The 20,438-nt window shown below is 49.8% G+C and overlaps 1 protein-coding gene across 1 annotated transcript in view; it reads right to left on the reverse strand.

Annotated features, from left to right (window-relative positions):
- RABL6 (RAB, member RAS oncogene family like 6) overlaps window positions 1-20,438 on the reverse strand; it is a 61,548-nt gene that overhangs the window by 22,105 nt on the left and 19,005 nt on the right. The window contains exons 4-8 of the mRNA XM_082067768.1: window positions 18,341-18,393; window positions 16,717-16,808; window positions 15,712-15,852; window positions 14,292-14,397; window positions 7,783-7,886 (exon numbers count right to left, since the gene is read on the reverse strand). Of these exons, the coding sequence (XP_081923894.1) occupies window positions 7,783-7,886; window positions 14,292-14,397; window positions 15,712-15,852; window positions 16,717-16,808; window positions 18,341-18,393 (496 nt within the window). The remainder of the gene's footprint in view (window positions 1-7,782; window positions 7,887-14,291; window positions 14,398-15,711; window positions 15,853-16,716; window positions 16,809-18,340; window positions 18,394-20,438) is intronic.

A 20,438-nucleotide genomic window follows, 5' to 3' on the forward strand; every position in this document is an offset into this window, starting at 1 on the left:
AGTTCGGCATCGCTCAAGGTAGATTACACAGACATCCGTGGAGAGGGAAAGATAAACCAAGGTACCTGCAATCCAGCCCAACAAAGCAAATGCTCTGAATCCACGAAGCCATGTGAATTCCTGTGCCCCAAAATGCCGTCCACGAGACCTGCTGGCACGGGACGCGCGGCTCTGCAGATCCGCGCCAGGAGCACCGAGTGCTCCGTTCCGTCATCCCTCCCCTCCCAGCTTTATCCAGGGCTCCTGGCGAGGACGGCTGAGCAGCTCTGCTTTGTGGTACTCGCTCCTCCTCCCTGCTCAGGGTTAAAGCCTCCTGCCTCCCAACTGGGAAGAGGGAATAATCCCAGCTGATCTACATGCACCCCTGCTCCTGTTCATAGCAACGGCAACCCCGGCTGAACGGCCTGCGAGCTCGGCTAGTGCCGCATCCAGCACCACGGTAGCGATGGCAGCGCTGCCCGCTCTCCTGGGCTGGGCTCTAACTGCCTCTGCGAGCACCAAACCACCAACGTCACATGAAAACAGACCCGAACAGCCTCTGAGCTGAGATCAGGATGCCCAGTCCCACCATCATGGAAACTGGGGGGATTCGGGTAGGGTAAGACGCACATACACCGAAGACTAAGGAACAAGGATCCTATATGAAGCACATACACAGTCATTTTAGGATACAGAATATGAAGCTCAAAGAGTGCTTAAAGCTGGACGCAACAAAGCACAGGACACTCTTTACAATATCAGGGTATTTGAAGATTTACTGCACTTTGTACTACCAAAGCTGCCCATTTTGGAAACAACCTGGTTTGTTCTGGGCAAGCAGCCACCTCCAGAGGGAGGGAGGGCTGCGACTACCACCTGTTTCTCCTGCAGAAACACATGAATTTTAAGAGCTGGAGGAAAAAAATGCTAAATAACTGAAATATAAAGAGTGTCATCCTTCCCTCCAGCTCAGCTAGTCTGGAGAATAACACACATGCGGGCTTCTTCTGCACCTGCTCCTATGCCTTGTTCACCTACATGATGTGAAGGGCGTAAGAACAAGTTATTTTTAGGAGAAATGCAATTGTTATTTGGGGACAGCATGACACAGGCTCGGAGATCTGCGGCACGTGTGCTCCGCGGCACCTTCCTCATCCCCAACCAGCCACGTGGGCCACGCTCTGTGCCGTGTGCCGGGACACCGCGGGGATAAGGATGGGCTGATACCGGTTTTACACGGGCTGCACAAACAGCTCTGCTGAGCTCTCACATTCGTATCTTCTTCCGTGAAAGAGGTGGGTGGAAAAACAGCATCTACGAAAACGCTGCCAGCAAGCTCTCAGTAATTTCCAGGGTGGAGGTGTCTAAAGCATCCTCCACACTTCAAAAATACTACATAATGCATGAATGCTTTCTCTGGCTTTACACACACTCCTCAGAAGCACAAGCGTGGCTGTTTTGGGAAGACACCGGGCCAAACCTGCCACGTGTCTGTTTTTTCTCATATTCTACACAATCTGGCCGCTGTGCTCCTTGTTCTATGGTTCTGCCAGCCCTCCGCAAAACGACTCACTCAAAATCTGACTGTGAAACAAGCAGCTTCATGCCCACTCTAGGTGTAGCAGAGCAGGTCTATTAAAACACAGGACGAACTCACGCTGTGACCTCAGTACACGTGTTTTGGTTGGGAATTGGAGGCGGCGAATGTGCCACACCGGTCCAGAGGGGTCACCTGTCCTCACCGCACGGGCTCCGCGTTTGCCTTCCAACCCTTCCGCTCACACCGTGTGACAAACCCACATCCACAAAACGCCTGAATAATTCACCATCAGTTGGAGCTGCTCGCCAAGAGGAGACTTCATGCAATTTTCAAGATGAACATGCTCCACGGGAACACAAATTAAGCAGGGCCTGAGGTTACTGTTGCTCTGCTCCCCGAGCAAACAAAAGGGAGCACAAAAGGACTTGTTAGCCTCACAGCTCCTAAAATTGTCAGTGCTCATGTTCATTTACTCTTTAAGACAGGAGCAGCCTGAAGCTTTTTGGCTCCTGGTTCTAACGTGCTGCAATCAATTTTTCAAATGTATTTTGTGTGGCAAGAAATGTTTGGTGTCATTTTATTAATGGTGAAAATGAAGATTAATAGGGCGTGTGACATCAATTTAACTGGGGTTATTGAGGGCTGGATTTCTACATGTTTGTTATGGGCTCATTAAAGGTACTGAACCTGATTCCCCCCAAAACTCAGGTCCCTGAATGTGACACTAATTGCCGAGCGGGGTTCAGCCCCCCAGGGAGCTGCTCCACTTTTCCTCCGACACAAAACGGATGCAGCAGATAAACCCCCTTCACAACATCCAAGACATGCTCCATGTTCTCCGCTTCTCTAGCAAGATCAATGACGATAGGGTTAGTTGCAATTAATTCTTAATGCAGTCCCACACACAAACCCATGAGCTAGAGCCCCATCTAGTACACGCTGGCTCATGATCTGTGTGATGGCAACAGTGACTCACAGCAAGTGGAAATGATAAAGGTGGGGTGAGAGAGCAAAAGTGGTTTTGCTCTCCTAACTGGTAATCCAGCCTTTGGCGGGTGCAATTCTGGCCCTGTGCTCCAAAAGAACTGAAGATACGGGAGAATGGCTGGAGCAGCAGGTGCTGCTGCCACGGTGCTGCTGTTACTCAGCTAAACCGCCGGCTGTGCTCAGTGCGGAAAAACAGACACGCAAATCAAACCCCCAAACCCAGTCTAGGAATCACAGAATCACAGAATGTCAGGGGTTGAAGGGCCCTGGAAAGCTCATCCAGTGCAATCCCCCCATGGAGCAGGAACACCCAGATGAGGTTACACAGGAAGGTGTCCAGGCGGGTTGCAATGTCTGCAGAGAAGGAGACTCCACAACCCCCCTGGGCAGCCTGGGCCAGGCTCTGCCACCCTCACCAGGAACAAGTTGCTTCTCATATTGAAGTCAAACCTCCTGTGTTCCAGTTTGCACCCATTGCCCCTTGTCCTGTCACTGGTTGTCACCAGAAGAGCCTGGCTCCATCCTCCTGACACTCCCCCTTTCCATATTGATCCCCAGGAATGAGTCCCCCCTCAGTGTCCTCTTGTCCAGCTCCAGAGCCCCAGCTCCCTCAGCCTTTCCTCACACGGGAGATGCTCCACTCCCTTCAGCATCTTTGTTGCCCTGCGCTGGACTCTCTCCAGCAGTTCCCTGTCCTGCTGGAACTGAGGGGCCACAACTGGACACAATATTCCAGGTGTGGTCTCCCCAGGGCAGAGCAGAGGGGCAGGAGAACCTCTCTGACCTACTGACCACCCCCTTCTAACCCACCCCAGGTCCCATTGGCTTCCTGGCCACAAGGGCCCAGTGCTGGCTCATGGTCACCCTGCTGTCCCCAGGACCCCCAGCTCCCTTTCCCCTACGCTGCTCTCTAATAGGTCACTCCCCAACTTATACTGGAACCTGGGGTTGTTCATACCCATGCCTTTGTAGTGAACGGAGCTGTTTGATGCAGGGAGCGCGTCTCCCAGAAGCAGAGTCCTCGTGAGGAGAGCACGACACTTTCCTGCAGTCCCTGCTCTGCATCTGCCCGGCCTGGCCGGGCTGGATCCCAATGGGCCGGTGACAGAAGTGGCACCGCTGGGAAGGACCCAGGGGCACCCGGCACTGCTGGGACAGGTCCTGCTGCTGCATGGGCTGCACCTGGGATCACACACCATCTCAGGTTATCTCAAGTTCAATTGCTTTGAATGTATTTGTACAAAGTCTGACTAAGTTTGTGTAAGAGCTTTTACACACAGAGAGTAACTGATCTAAGAATTCATTTCCTACGAACAATTCCTGTGAAGAAGTTGGACTTCGAGTGCTCACAGACCAAACAGTCACACAGTGGTTTATAGGTGACCATTTCCCGAAGCTTCTCAAAATGGAGAGTGAAAGAAGATGGGATATCTCACAAACAAGAAGGTAAGTATTCCTCTTGACTAACTGATCTTAATCTCTGGAGGAGGAAAAAGTTAATTACTTAACCCTTGAAAATAAATTTTGTCTTTTGATATTAAAAAAAAAGCATAATACTAGAAAAAATGCAACCAAACATAAAAGCTCATGTAAACCGTACATTAAATCTCCTTCTTATTAATTGTTGCGAATGTTTCCACCAACAGCATATTCCTGAAAAAAATGAATATGCAGGAAGAGTTGCTACAATTTCCCAAAAACTATTTCTCTGTGTGCACCACTCAGTGAGGGAACAGGCACACTGAACATAGTCATGTAGTTTTCCTTGTGACAGAAGATAAGCTGTATCCAATGAAAGATGGCAATACTGAGCGAATTAAGTACAAATTCAGAACAGTAAAACCATTGCTGTTTGTTTACTAAGAATTCAGCATCTCAAAAAGGACTGAAATATGTTTTTAGCAGCACTGAAAATGTGAAATCTGAGAAACCGGAGGGAAAGCAGCAGAGCAAGAGCTGCGGCAGGCAGAGGAGGCTCGGCAGGGGGACAGAGCTGGAAGCGCCTCAGCGCGTCTCCCAGGGCAGAGCCCAGCGAGGGACGACTTACATAACGCGGCGGAGGCAGCGTCGTGTGCCACCTCGTGTCTTCTCGGGGATCCACATTTGGAGCTGTGACATTTTGTCCTCGGGTGCCCAGTGGCAGCTGGAGGAAGAGTTCTCGGGCTCTTTCTGTTCTCTGATCCAAATTTAGCACCGGTCATTGTGACAGAGCAGCTACTAGAAGTGCACAGGGGTGAACGGAGGAACTGAGATGTCCTGGCCTGTCACCGTGCCTTACTCCATGGCCTGATTTTCTGGCAGGAGAGCAGGAACTGCCTTGGAGTAGGAGCTGCAGCAGCCACCCCAAGGGCCCATGGACACCTCCACTGTGTGTAATTCATGGTGACCAACTGCAGAATTGCCAGTAAAGACACTGGGGACAGGAGGTGCTGGGGCAAGTTGAGAGAAGGGAACGGAGCTGGTGAGGGGCTGGAGCACAAGTGTGATGGGAGCGGCTGAGGGACCTGGGGGTTCAGCTGGAGAACAGGAGCTGAGGGGAGACCTTCTGATCTCTGAACTGCCTGAAAGGAGCTTGGAGCCAGGGGGGTCGGGCTCTGCTCCCCAGGAACAAGCGCCAGGAGCAGAGGAAACGGCCTCAAGTTGCGCCAGGGGAGGCTGAGGTTGGATGTGGGGAACAATTTCTTCCCCAAAGGGCTGTGGGGCGTTGGAACAGGCTGCCCAGGGCAGTGCTGGAGTCACCATCCCTGGAGGGTTGGACAGACGGACATGAGGTTCTCAGGACATGGGGCAGTGCCAGGGCTGGGTTATGGTTGGACTCAATGATCTTGAGGGTCTTTTCCAAGCAAACTGATTCTGTGATTCTATGAACCAACACAAGGGCTTCGCATCTGCCAAGGGTCAACAAGTCACCCTGCACCAATGCACAAGCTGTAAGAAGGGGAGTGTCAGAGGACAACGCTCCAGGTGCTCATTTTGACAACCACCCCAGTAGCATGTTAAACATGACAATCCCCAAATTATGGGCACCTGATTAGCATGAATGCAAGGACCTTCCCAGGCCCCAGTAAGGAGCACTGCAGCCCTGCCTCCCAACTGCCAGCAGCTGCTGTCACTGTGTCCACAGACACTGTCACTGTGTCCACAGATGTGTTCACCAGCCTGAACTGTTCATTAAGTACTGGAACTTCACCCAAACCTGAGCTCCCTGCTATAGGAGAGTGCTTATTTCTTTAAATCGGGACTTTGGGTGAAGAGCCAAGCCTGAAAATCTCTTGCAGGGATAAAAAAATGAGTGTATGAAGAGTATACTTTCCAACTCTAGGGCTGAAGTAACCGCTCTGCAGTTCATCCGCTTCAGAGAGACGCTGCTGAAACAAATGGACTCTTTGTTTCTACCTGGGATGTGGAGAAAAACCTAAAAAACCCCTAAAATAGCACTCTATCTTAGTTGTGTGATCAAAGCACTCAGATGTGACACAGCCTGGTCCTTTTCTTTTGGGATCAGAGGCTCAAGCCAGGAAGCATCCAGGGATATTTTAATGACCTTTCTATAAAGAAGCGCTATTTTGTGAAAGCAACGATCACTGGTCTCAGTGCACAGACATACATGTGCAGTAGCTGAAGTGAAAGCAGAAGGTGGCCAGCTGCATAAAATTATGGGTTTATTTGCTAAAGCAGAACCCTAGGGAAAATTCTTGCTCTTAAAACTTAAGCCGTGGTACCTGACAGAAGAGGACTTGCTAAGGTATTTCATGTTCAGCCCATTACGCAGCACAATGGTGCAATGAGCCCTCCCCAGCAGCCGCCACTGATGGCACCAAAAGCTCCTCTGAGTTTGCAAAAGGCAAGAATGGGCTGTTTGAGTTGTCAGTGCGCAGAGCCCAGAGCAACGGGACCGGTCTGGCCCTGGGGTCTGGATGCTGCAAACGATACTCTTTAGTAATGACGGGATTTCTGCAATGCTCTCTGGCATGGAAGCACACCAGTATTGTCAATGGTATACGCTGGTGTGGTTACACTGGATGGAATAATCCAGCCCATGTCCATTCCTGAAACCAGGTCTTGCTATCACCACACTGCTGCTGCTCCCTTTGAGCTCTAGTTCTAAGCAGATGCTCCTCAGAGCCGGCCCAGCTCAGATCGACCCAGAGGCAGAAGAGAGTTTTCTGCTGGATTTGTGAACTGAATTGGCTCATGTGAGCGTCCAGAAAGTGCTAAAGCTGAAGTGTGAGAGGTGACTCCGCAGCAAGATCTGCTGGTGTGAGTCCAGAACCACTCTGCCAGCCCTTGATTCCTTTTACTGATGCAGTGAAAACAAAAATATTAGAAAAGAGTCTGACAGCACAGCCCAGTCCTTTGAGCAGGGATATCAAGAGAACTGCTGAAGGCATAAGCAGACTAAGGAAAGGAATGAGGTGAATGCTCTGGTAACAGTACTGCTTTGTGAATATATGGGGTATTACAATGCTCTCACGAAGGAAAACACACTAAGCTTATAGAACTTGAAACTGCATCTGAAAAATGCTTCTCAAAATGGCTGTGCATGAATATTTCATAATCATCGACTCCAACTTCCAAATAAAGCTGCCTGTAAAGCATTTTTTTCCAATTTATTCTGGGATTGCACATCACTACAATAAAGCCTTTGCAATGGGAATTCATGGGACACATTTGTTAACAACGTACTAATCTGAAGGGATTCCTGTTCGCTGTGCTGCAGATGTGCTGGCTGTGCAGGGCCAAACCTGCCACAACGTCACTCCAGGCAGCGAGCAAACACACGGGCACTGAGCAAGCCCAGGGCAGCAGGAACCAGCCACTGCTCCAAACCAGAAACGCACTGAGGAATCGAGGAGTGTTCAAAGAGAATAGAAGACAACAGTGTTGTTGCTATTACTTTCTGCTTATCATCAGACACACAATACACAGGACCAGCCAGGAATCAGCTGAGCAGTGGGAGAGGTGGAAAATATCCCCTTCCAGCATCAGAGGCTGTAACGTTCTTATCTATTAATACAACCGCTTCAGCGTGTGCTGCTCGGCTCCACCTCCAGCGCCCACGTGCCTGCAGGAACCAGACCCTTCCCAGGGATCCCCAAGCACACGCTTTACTCCAGGTGACGCCACTTTTAAGTGACATTTTACAAGATCCAAAGAAATACTAAATGTCACTCCCCGGAGCCTTCCATCTGGCCACACACCACAGGTGGGGCTGCCCACAGGTGTCACACCTCGACTGCAGGAAAACAGTTAGAAAAGATGGCTCAATGACATACAGTTCGTAGTTTTGATCTTCGGTCTCTTGCTGCACTGACAGCTCCTCCAAAGTCGCATCGATATCCAGCTGATTCGTCTCCAGCTGCCGTAGCAAGGTCTCCCTCTGGGGAAAGGAAAACAAGCCGGTGTGAGCAGGAAGGGTCACTGTAACAGATCTCTGTGCTCACGGGGCGCAGCGAGACCTCGTGTCACCGCTCTGCCCGCTGCCATGAATTAAACAGGAGCTTTGGTCCCTCGCGTGGTGTTCAGTTCAAATACAGAAGCACAAAGGGAAGCTGAAGCGGTAGCAAAAGTACATTCATCCAGAAATCTGTGTGTAAGAAAGTAATTTGTTCCGCGAGCTATACTTAATCATAAATCAATAAGGTATGACTTTCAGACACAGCATCGACGGTTGCATTTGGAGAACAGTATCAACTCCTTTGGAGAACAGCTGTGCAACCCATTCATTCTGGTCTTGCATTGTTTCCCTGTGCTAAAGCAGCCGCCCTGGAGCAGGAGCTGATGCAAAACCTCACAATCATTTTCTTTTTATTGTCAAGGTAGGTAAGTGAGCACAACCTGTCAACTCAGTGACGCTTCAGGAGTCACTGCCCTCTGCCTTCAGTTGCTGCCCTGCAGATGGGGGACAGACGCTCCAGCCCATTTCAAACGTGCAATAAAGTGAGTTTGCTTCACTAATGTAACACAGGGCAGCTTAATTCAGTCCTTCCCCTTCCATATTTCCAACAGAACCCAAGCAAAAACCTCAGCTGAGGAGAAGTAAAGGCTTAAAAGGCTCAAAATCAACTGCAAATGCTTGTGGGACACTCCACAATAGCCTGGATGGGAACAAGAATAGAACAATAACCACACGCGTTACAGAGACGGCACGGGCACGGCCAGCAGCACCAGCGCCGGCTCCGCACCGTGACAGCCCCGGGCACAGGGCTGGCACAGCCTCCACGGCTGCAGAAACACCATTTGGGATCCTCTGGCAAAGAGCAGAGCTGGGAGCACGGCCCCTCCTGTGTTCCAGTTTGAACCCACTGTCCCTTGTCTGTCACTGGTTGTCACCCAGAAGAGCCTGGCTCCATCCTCCTGACACTCCCCCTTTCCATATTGATCCCCAGGAATGAGTCCCCCCTCAGTCTCCTCTTGTCCAGCTCCAGAGCCCCAGCTCCCTCAGCCTTTCCTCACACGGGAGATGCTCCACTCCCTGCAGCATCTTGGTGGCTGCGCTGGACTCTCTGCAGCAGTTCCCTGTCCTGCTGGAACTGAGGGGCCACAACTGGACACAATATTCCACGTGTGGTCTCCCCAGGGCAGAGCAGAGGGGCAGGAGAACCTCTCTGACCTACTGACCATCCCCTTCTAACCCACCCCAGGTCCCATTGGCTTCCTGGCCACAAGGGCCCAGTGCTGGCTCATGGTCACCCTGCTGTCCCCAGGACCCCCAGCTCCCTTTCCCCTACGCTGCTCTCTAATAGGTCGTTCCCCAACTTACACTGGAACCTGGGGTTGTTCCTGCCCAGATTCAAGACTCTACACTTTCCCTTGTTATATTTCATTAAATGTTTCCCTGCCCAGCTCTCCAGCCTGTCCAGGTCTCTGATGGCAGCACAGCTTCCAGTGTCACCACTCCTCCCAGCTTGGGGTCACCAGCAAACTTGCTGACAGTCACTCTATTCCCTCGTCCAAATCATTGATGAATATATTGAATAATACTGGTCCCAGTACTGCCCCCTGAGGCACTGCACTGGATACAGGCCTCAACTGGACTCTGCCCCACTGACCACAATGTCACCGTGCCCAGTGCCTGAAGCTGTCAGGGCTCCCTCTCCCAGGGCCTACACAGAGTGGCACAGGGATAGGGACGTGCGGAGCCGCCCGGGTGACCCATTGCAGCAGGTCCAGGTGCCACCGGCTGCCATGCTGCTCCACCGCCCAGCCAGCAGACAGAGGAGCCCCAGCTTTCCTCCAAACTGCAGAGGATTTTGGTTTTATAACAGCCTATGGGAAGACAAACATTTCTCCAAAGCAATGGCATTCAGGCTCCACGTGTGTGCACTGCAGTCAGCACAGCCCCGTTCCGGCAGGACTGTGCACAGTGCAGACTGAAGGACAAGTGGCATCAGAGCACAGCGCCGGCCGGGCACAGCCCCAGCCCCAGCGAGCACGCTGGCCTAGAGCAAATTCTACCGTCAGTAACAAGCTTTAAGTCACTTTTATTTTGTATTACAACACCAGGTGATTCACAGCGCCTGATAACCTTTAAACATGCTAATTTACTGGAAGATGCAGTCTTGAAATTTAAGAGCTTCGATGACCATTTAAGCTAATTTATTGCTTCCCAGACATTTAGATTCTCCATTTTTACCTTCGCCGTTAAGAGCTTTGACTGATGCATATTTCCTTTGCCAGGTAATTTTTATTCATCATATTCATAAGCTCCATGCAGATGGAAACTTGACTTCAATTAACACGTATACAAAGAATTATGAAGACATCAGTTAACTCGAAATCCCTTTTTTATGGTGTACAGACAACAAAACTTCAGCAAACACACTGCACATATTGAAACTTGCTCCACTAAACAGAAGTACTAACCAGATTTTAGAAATAATTAGAATTCCAATTCTAGATTTAGAATTCAAGGTTCAAGAAGTGTAAAGTTTTACAAGTAAAAGCTTTCATTCTTTTATGTTATTCATACAGAGTCAGCAAAAATGAGACAAAAAAGAGCAGTTTTTCTCCTCAGTTTCATAAAATGAGTGAAATAAATCCTGAGCAATTAGCTCAATAAACACACAGAAGGGACACTGCTCTCCATCGCTCACCTTAGGCACTTAGATAATGATTTTATTAAACAAGCGGTTTGCCTTTTCTCATATTTGGGCAGTAAGACATACACCAGAGTTTCATTTATTTCAATTTGCACAGATCGCAGTAAATGAAGAACTTAGATTTAATTACGAGAGAGTTGCGTTTAATTTTGTAAAAATTCACTAATAATGGACTTCCAAATACTTCAATTCTATCTTCCCAGGCTGGTATTAAAATCCTAAAGGAACAGCTTATTTGTAGCAATGACCCGAAGGACGGAACGAGCGGTGCGGCAGAGCAGCGCTTTGGCTGAGCGCCACTACCAAGAGCTTCCTGGGAAAGGCCATTCGGCTGCGGGCACAATCCCGGCTCCGTCAGCGCAGCAGCCAAGGCCCCATTGACCCGACCGCATCCGCACATTCTATGGGCCACCTGCAACACCTACAGCTAAACCGCATTGTCAGGCTTGACGTCCTTCCCCTGGAGAGGAACCCATAAATAATTGAAGAGCCTGGGCTGCTCGAGGGAACGCGCTGTATACTGGGGGTATGAATTTCAGGCACCGCTTGCTTCATGAAAGATGCATGACTGGGAGCTGGGCACAGATATGCGGAATTTAAAACCAACGCGTTCAACACCAGCCCCGCGGAAGCGCAGCACGGAATCTCGCATACAGCTCAACAACTCCTGCTCCCCGCGAGCTGCGGGGCTGAGGGACAGGGAGACACAGAGAGGTCACTGAGACTGACTGAATCACACGTGTATTTAGTGCCTCGTAGCGTTCCTCCTCCTTTAATCCTGCTCTGCACCAAAGCACCAGGGAAATGATCCCTTTCTGGAGCCTGTTACTGGCCAGTCTCTCTGAGGGCAAAAGCAGAACCTTCAGGAAATAGGGCTGACTTTGATTTCATGGAACCACAGAATGTCAGAGATTGGAAGGGCCCTGGAAAGCTCATCCAGTGCAATCCCCCCATGGAGCAGGAACACCCAGATGAGGGTACACAGGAAGGTGTCCAGGCGGGTTGGAATGTCTGCACAGAAGGAGACTCCACAACCTCCCTGGGCAGCCTGGGCCAGGCTCTGCCACCCTCACCAGGAACAAGTTTCTTCTCAAATTTCAGTGGAACCTCCTGTGTTCCAGTTTGCACCCATTGCCCCTTGTCCTGTCACTGGTTGTCACCAGAAGAGCCTGGCTCCATCCTCCTGACACTCCTCCTTTCCATATTGATCCCCAGGAATGAGTCCCCCCTCAGTGTCCTCTTGTCCAGCTCCAGAGCCCCAGCTCCCTCAGCCTTTCCTCACACGGGAGATGCTCCACTCCCTGCAGCATCTTGGTGGCTGCGCTGGACTCTCTCCAGCAGTTCCCTGTCCTGCTGGAGCTGAGGGGCCACAACTGGACACAATATTCCAGGTGTGGTCTCCCCAGGGCAGAGCAGAGGGGCAGGAGAACCTCTCTGACCTACTGACCACCCCCTTCTAACCCACCCCAGGTACCATTGGCTTCCTGGCCACAAGGGCCCAGTGCTGGCTCATGGTCACCCTGCTGTCCCCAGGACCCCCAGGTCCCTTTCCCCTACGCTGCTCTCCAACAGCTCATTCCCCAACTTATAGTGCTACCTACAAACATCACCCTATAAACATTCCCATCCCACTGGCTGTTGATCAGCCCTGGCTCCCCGGGCACCCAAAGCCGACGCTCCCGGGGTGTGCAGGAGCAGTGAAACACCCGGAGCCGCCAGCAGCCGGTTCCGCGGGGCAGCACCAAACTCCTCCAGCAAACCTGTGGTACAAATGCAAGCGGTGCTGGAAAAACCAAGTGCAGTGTGTCTTGGCTGAAGTTTGCAAAGCGTGTCACTTTTGTAAAGATGTAATTTTTCATAAAGTGACTTTTCTTTTGCTAAGGTAACTCCCTTGAACCCCAAGCTCTGGTCAGAGATTCTGGAAGAGTTCCCGTCTCTGGACCATTAATGCAGTTATTTAAGCTGCTAACATTACTCAGAGGTATTTATTCAATGTTTTGTGCAGCGTGTTTTAGATTTTTCTCTCCTGTTTTGCTACCAACCTTATGGTTTAAGGAATTAAGAGCCATTTAAATACCTACGAATGTCATTTGAACAGCACACCAATAACAGGTTTTAAAACTAGAAGTTCTGGTTCCCACTGCAGAAAGGCAAGAACCTCATCAGTGCAGGACCCGGTGGAACCCGCGAGGGGGACAGGACCTGGGTCTGTGCTGTGGGAGCCTTGGAAAGAGCTTCAAACCCAACAACAACCCCACCACCACACGAACCAAAACCAAACGGTTGGACTCAGTGATCTTAAAGGATTTTTTCCAACCCAAATGTTTCTGCGATTTTGTGAAGTTTGACATCACGTGGGAGCAAACTGGTTTATAAACACCCTGAGTTGTTCACTTATACACAGCACATGAAATGAAAGGTCCCGTTACACTCACATCCTGAAGCTGCTTCCAAGCAAACCTGATGCTACAAATGCTTCTGTATTTCCTGCTTATATCCATGGCTAGAAAAATCACTGCATCCACTGACTGTGAGCAGTATCATTATGAGCATTCCAGAAACAAATCAGGCAGCAAGCCTGTTCTAATGTCTTCTTCTCTTATCACCATCTATTTGAGAAGAAAAGGACAAATCTACAAATCTGACAAAAGTAACCTGGGAACTCATTATTCTGCGTGGTTTCCACAACCCATCGCTTCACCATAGGAGCTGAGGTTACAAAACCAAATGTTTAACCAACGCCACGCTGGCAGATTTCATTCTTTTCCACTGAACAGCAAGCTGGGTTTATATCTCAGATTTCTACATCCTCCTCCTCAAAAATGTACTGTTTGCCCTGTTTTCCTAGGTTTTTATGCATTCAGTTTTCTTATCCTGGTTCTTTCCTTTGCAGCCTGGGGCTGTGGTAACACCCACTAATATCTGAACTTCTGAATTAGCATTTCAGTAGGGATTATTTGTATTGAAAGAAAACCACAGACATCCCAATTACCGGTGACAGATAACTAAGATCAACTGCCTGTTTTTTCCATCTAATAGACAAGAATGACACAACATCATATGTACCCCCAGAGCATATGATGTTGATCCCAAAAGACCCCCATATGATCCCCCCCTGCTAAAGGGTCACAGCTGTGAATTCCACCGTTCAGCCTTTGCCTTTCCACTCAGTCCATCCACACAAGAAGTCTCAATTATGAAGGAAATATGAGACTAGGACCCCTGTGCACAGGACCCAAACACATCGGTTATCGTCAGGGCAAAGATTTTCAGCAAACAGTTGTCCCTGAACTGTTCAGTTCAGACCAAATCTCTTCCCATTGGAGTTTTCATTGAACAGAATTGAAATACAAAGTTTAACGAACGTGCATACGTGACATTGTTGACTTGGTAACTACAGCGCAGGACGCAGCTCTCCTGCCAGTGTTATTCATCACCTTGGAGCCTTTCTCCAGAGTAAACTTCTGTGAACACAGCAGAGTCCTCTCGCAAGCAGACACGTTTAAACCACAGGCACCAATGTACTAACATAACTTTGTTAACAACTCTTACGAAAGCAAAAATCTACTCAGGATCCTTTAACAACACATGAAACCAGAAGTGTCAAATTCCCTCCTCAGAGATGGAAAAAACAAAGTCTGTGCCACCCACCCAGCACATCAGCACATCACCCTCTCTCTTACCTGCAGCTGCAAGAAGGGGATGTTGAAGAACTTGTGCAGGTACTTGAGGCCAAAGCTGTTCTTCATGGAAGACTCAGCATAGCGAAAATACGAGGAGCCGGGAGGCCTGTCTCAACCAGAGAGGTAGAGAGAACAGCACTGTACAAAGGACACGGACTGCGTACTCACTTGCTGAATTACACACCATGAACTGTCCTCATTTCCAAGCCAACCCTCGGTCCCCAAATGTAGGTGAGCAGGTCATCCTGCCAGGGCCTCCTTGTTTGTTTACAGACAACATTCACACATTGTACCTCTTGAAGGATGGTAGAACACGGCTGTTGTGGTTGTGTGAGAAGGGAAATGAAGCTGGGAAAGGGGCTGGAGCACAAGTGTGATGGGAGCGGCTGAGGGACCTGGGGGGTTCAGCTGGAGAACAGGAGCTGAGGGGAGACCTTCTGATCTCTGAACTGCCTGAAAGGAGCTTGGAGCCAGGGGGGTCGGGCTCTGCTCCCCAGGAACAAGCGCCAGGAGCAGAGGAAACGGTCTCAAGTTGCGCCAGGGGAGGTTGAGGTTGGATCTGGGGAACAATTTCTTCCCCAAAGGGCTGTGGGGCATTGGAACAGGCTGCCCAGGGCAGGGCTGGAGTCACCATCCCTGGAGGGTTGGACAGACGGACATGAGGTTCTCAGGACATGGGGCAGTCGTGGACTTGGCAGCGTTGGGTTAACGGTTGGACTCAATGACCTTAAAGGTCTTCTCCAACCCAAATTATTCTGTTCTGTGATTCTAATCTAAGGTGCTGCAGCGTCACGCGGCTGCCAGCCTGAGAAATACCGTGTCAGGACACCGGGCTGTTGTTTTACTAAACTGAGGGTGTTACAGCTGTACAAGCTGTTCACTTCTCAGTGATGGTTTTGTTTCAAAACCACAAACAGACCCACATTAAGTCACAAGCATCAGCAGTGGGCACTAAACTCAGCTAAGTCACCTATAGAGATGAACTTGTAAAGAAATTATATACATTACAGAATCAAGCCTTAAAACTGATACCATTGCTGTGTGCCTGACACAGACACAAACAGAGATCAGGAAAATGAAAAAATGACTTAAAAACATAAAACCACACAAAAATGTAAAATCTATTGAATACTGACCAACAAATAGTATTTTCTACTAACAGAGAGTCTCAGATGTGTGCATAAGGGAAACTCTGGCTGGCAAGGGAGGCGTATGACTTGGAGGTGCCCAGTAACTGCTGCATGTGGATGCTCTTGGAGGAAAAGGAGCTGCTGTATGGGACAGTCTGAGCTATGAAAGCTCAGCAGAGGGTCCCAGGATGAACGTGATGTACATCTGAAGCACAGCAGCAGTATCTACAGCTGGTGGGGGAGCGCAGCCAACTTCTGCTCCCCTGGCTGGGACCCTGGTGCCGTCTTACCTGTTCAGGTTGTCGATGAGGTCCCGCACGTCTCCAGGCAGAATGACCCGGTGCTCCCCCATGTCGCGGTAATTCCCCAGCACGCATACTGGAACGTGGGTCGGCACTTTAGGAAGCTCCCTCAGAATATAGTTGAATGTCCTTCACCATAGGAGAGAAAGATACAGGCAGCTGAGTGGGAAACATCATCCTGTGAGAAGTTTCATGCACAAATCACAGAAAAATAAAGTAAGAATGTTTTTCCCCAAATCCTTCCAAGACTGTGGCTTCTTTGCCCTCCTCAGAGAATTACATTAACTGTAAATATGTCTGTATCATTCTTTATACAAAAACAACTTGACAAGTTCAGTAATCCACTTCCACCAGCAACCTCACATCTCCTACAGCAATATCTCCCCTGGTGGTACAAAACTGTGAGGGGTCAGCAGAAGAGGAGGATTCCCTCCATTCAGCTGTCAGCGAGCTCGCTGACTCACATCGAACCTGTAAAACAGTTTAAATAGAAAGCAGAAACTCTCACCACCTCCTCCTTCCGCTCTGGCTTCCATATGTCTCTCACCCTCCTCAGAAGATGTGAAAAACGAACCATTCATGACTCCTGTACACTAACCCAGCCTAAGGCCGCCAGATAATCCTTACTAATACCAGCCTTCCTGGGAACTTCTCACTAGCATTCACCTTTCCCTTGTGTTCTCGAGAGCAGGGATTTGTAACATGCCTGCGTACTTTGCACCTGCGATAGCGCTAATTATGAAGCCTCAGCCAGCAGTATATCAGAAACGGCAGAACGCGAGCCCATGGGGACACTGCTTGCTTGAAACAAGCCCAGGAGAGGAGATATTAACAGACATGTTGGCAGATAAAGCTGTTATTTTAAAGGACACAAACTTGCTTCAACTCATTAGGCTGGTTATCAGCTCCAGGGTCCATCTGGGAATCAAGAGGTCTAGAAGTTTTCACTGAACAAGGAGCACCGTGTGCTGCACGGGGCTGGAGATGACTCACCACTGCTTGGTGATGTCAAACATCATCACCACGCCATTGCAGTTCTTATAGACATCCAGGAACTCTGCATCCAGAGCCATTTCTGACTCTGCCTGAGGAAATAAAGGCAAAAGAAGCAGTAAATAATGTGATTCAACTTCAGGCTTCTACAGAACACTGCTGATACAGTGCTGAATAGGCAAACTTTCTGAAGTGACGGTCACTATAAGAACTATCTGTGGATTTCACATCACCATAATTTAAGCAAGATACCTGGTGGTTCAGAGCTTTCCTTGCCCATAGGAGCAGGATGTGAAGCACCCCATAGTCTCTGAAAAACCCATATCTGACAGCAAACACTAAACCCCAGCCCCTCCCCTTCCCAAATCCTGCGTTGACAAGGTAACTCCATATAAGCAACAGGATGGAGGACAGAGGACACGGCTCCCGTCCCATCTCTTTGTTGACCCAAAGATTGACTGTACTACTAATGCTCCTGGTGTATAAAGCCAGGATGTAGTTTCTACTGAGTTTCTCCCATTCAGGGCTGAACATATTTATTAGCACCTGATTTGCTTTTCATTAACTGGAATGTGCACCCTGCACAGTTCTGGTCATAATTCAACATCCGAAGCTCCTGCTGCCATTTGGTGCCCATGGAACAATTCTCACTCATTTCCCAGGAGTGGAAAATGCACCCGTGTTTGTGAAGGAAGCGGCAGCTGTGATCTCTGTTCTCACAGAGGCTTTTTTCCCACAGGAGAACATTTTCTAAGGAAATTCTCCTCATCTGACCGCACAGATGGAGCAGGACCAGCGCCCTGGTGAAAGAGGTAACTCTTCCCTGCCCGTCCCAGAGCCGCGTGCTCAGCTCTCTGTGCATCCGTGACGCTGCCTTTCCCACCAATTCCAACAAAACGGTTATTGAGCGAGTAGCAGAGCACCGCCTGCGCACTGAGCCCCGAGGGGCACTGACGCAGCCACGGGAGACGTAAAGCTCTTTAAGAGCTGCAGCAGCGATCACGGGATCAAGGGCCCTTACACTGAATCTTTCCTGAGGGTTCAATCAGACATCTTTTGAAAGAGATGCCACGGAATTCCACTGGCAGACCCGAAGCGCTTTGGGGAATGTATGGTCTCCCATAGAGCACTTTGTTCTGCAGCAGAACGTCCAAAGGAGACACATTCGTGCAAAAGCCTTGAGGAAGCTGCTCTCTTTACTTTGACGTACCAGGTAACACTCCTATTGCCCCTTCCTCCTCTGTATTTCCAAGGGTGTTACAAGGTGATTGTTAACCCAGTTTTAAGGGGCAGCCAGAGAGCATCAAGTGACTCCTATAGCTCTCTCAAGAAGTCCATGACAACAGGACTCCCTGTCACTGCCTGTGTGCACACAGGTCCAAAGCCACATGAAAACATCTGGGGTGCAGCTGTTCCCAAAAGACAGAATGGGAAACAGCAGGAAAGTTGTGGGGAGGGCACGAACAAGGCTAAAGTGCACGGGCAAAACAACAAAGAGCATCAAGGATCATGCTGCCCCTCATCCGCCTGCCAGGCCAGCATTACAGCAAAAACAAATACAGAACTTACTGTCCACGGACCAAAGGTGGAACACAGGCAGACATCTGCGTTCAAGGTGACTCACCTCCTGAGGGTCATTTTCCAGTTTCAAACCATCTCCTCGTTTTTTGCATTTTCCTTAAAAAGAAATGTGAAAAAACAAACGCATTACACTGGGCAGAGAACTCCAGGATGAGTTTAGGCAGGAGCACAGCTTCCTGAACACGACCTTAAAGCAGATCCAACCTGTATAAGCATGGGGAATGAGGAGGGGTGGGACAGGCATGCCTTGCTGAGGAATGCCGGCTGCCATGGTCAAGATTACCAGTTAGTCTAATTCAAAGAGAAATGGGAAGAAAGTCTGGGGCAGCTTAAACCACGCTCTGCACAGCATAAAGTCCCAGTGACTGAATAGCACAGGCTTTGGTGCACTCTCTGACCACAAAGGGAAGCTGCTTTGTTGCACTTTTTGTTGCGTTAAAGAGGCAAAAGATGGTGGGGCTGCTCTGGCTGAACAGCACAAGGGCAGACACGGCCTCCCGAGGGACGAGGTGACGCTGCTGGGCGATGTCGCTGAGCTGACGCGAGCAGTCGGGCACATCAACGTGACCTCGGAGCCCATCGGGTGTTTGCGCTGACTTGACCAGGAAAAAAAAGGGGGGGTGGTGGCAAGGAGACTGTGAGAATTGAACAGGCAAAAGGCAGGACGTATACAAGGGGAAATCAAGCAAAATCACAGACACTGTGGCGAGGGGGCTGTGGAGCAGAGAGATGACTACATGTGTGTGAAGGGGCAGGTCCAGGCCCCGCCAGCGAAGGCGCGGAAAGGAAATCCTTCAGATGCACCATCCGGAGACACACACAGAAAACAGAGGACAGGTAAAACTCTGATGGAGCTCACAGGAAAGTGTGAGAGCCAACAGGCTAAACACTTGGAGAAGACACTACAGAGACTTGCCCTGCAGTGCCGCAGCCACAACCCCTTCTGGAGGAACCCACAGGTTTCTCTCCAGCTCATACAGAATCACCGAATCCCAGAATGTGAGGGGTTGGAAGGGCCCTGGAAAGCTCATCCAGTGCAATCCCCCCATGGAGCAGGAACACCCAGATGAGGTTACACAGGAAGGTGTCCAGGCGGGTTGGAATGTCTGCACAGAAGGAGACTCCACAACCCCCCTGGGCAGCCTGGGCCAGGCTCTGCCACCCTCACCAGGAACAAGTTGCTTCTCATATTGAAGTCAAACCTCCTGTGTTCCAGTTTGTACCCATTGCCCCTTGTCCTGTCACTGGTTGTCACCAGAAGAGCCTGGCTCCATCCTCCTGACACTCCCCCTTTCCATATTGATCCCCAGGAATGAGTCCCCCCTCAGTCTCCTCTTGTCCAGCTCCAGAGCCCCAGCTCCCTCAGCCTTTCCTCACACGGGAGATGCTCCACTCCCTCCAGCATCTTCGTTGCTCTACTTCTCTGCTTCCCCTGGGGCACACGCTGAACTACAGCCCTTATTCCTGAAGGGCAGAACTCCTGAGACTTCTCTCTTTTCTTACCACTTCAACCAGTACTGGATAAGTTCACCAGCTGCCTTTTTAAAGCACCACTGGCATTTGACTCAGCATCACCAGAAAAAGAGTCGGTGTTTTGAAACTCGAGGCTTTCTGAAAGTTTTGTGTTACATCGGTTGCACCGTAACCACGTTTCCAAATCTTAAATCCTGCAGCCACAGCAGATGGAGGAGGAGACACCGCGGTGTGCTGGGAGGATCGGTGAGTGGTGATCAGCTAATGGGGTTTCCTGGTGTAGCCACCCAGTGCTAAGAACTGCCGGGAGTCTCAGCATGCGAAGGGAGCACAGCTTTCACCTCCTGCTGAACAAGCTTAGTGGGGTCATGCCATGAAAAATCTGTCTCTGCCCCCCAGATACTGTTCAAACTCCATGTACAGCAGTTTCCAGAATTGTATCAAATGATGAGCACTGCGCAACAAATAACCCTACGAGATCTGGAGTGTACGGATATCAAATATCTGCCAGATCTTACCGACAGCAATTAAAAACTACTTCTGAATTAACTTCGTTCTGTATTTTCCTGGTCTAAATAATGATGAGTTAACTAAATTGCAATGGTAGAGACTTGGAATTCCTTCTCGTAATTTCTAGAAATTCCCCGTGTCCCCAACAGCAGGAGGTG

The sequence above is a fragment of the Streptopelia decaocto genome (genome assembly GCF_964273445.1).
Source record: "Streptopelia decaocto genome assembly, chromosome: 17".
In the NCBI taxonomy this organism is placed as follows: domain Eukaryota; kingdom Metazoa; phylum Chordata; class Aves; order Columbiformes; family Columbidae; genus Streptopelia; species Streptopelia decaocto.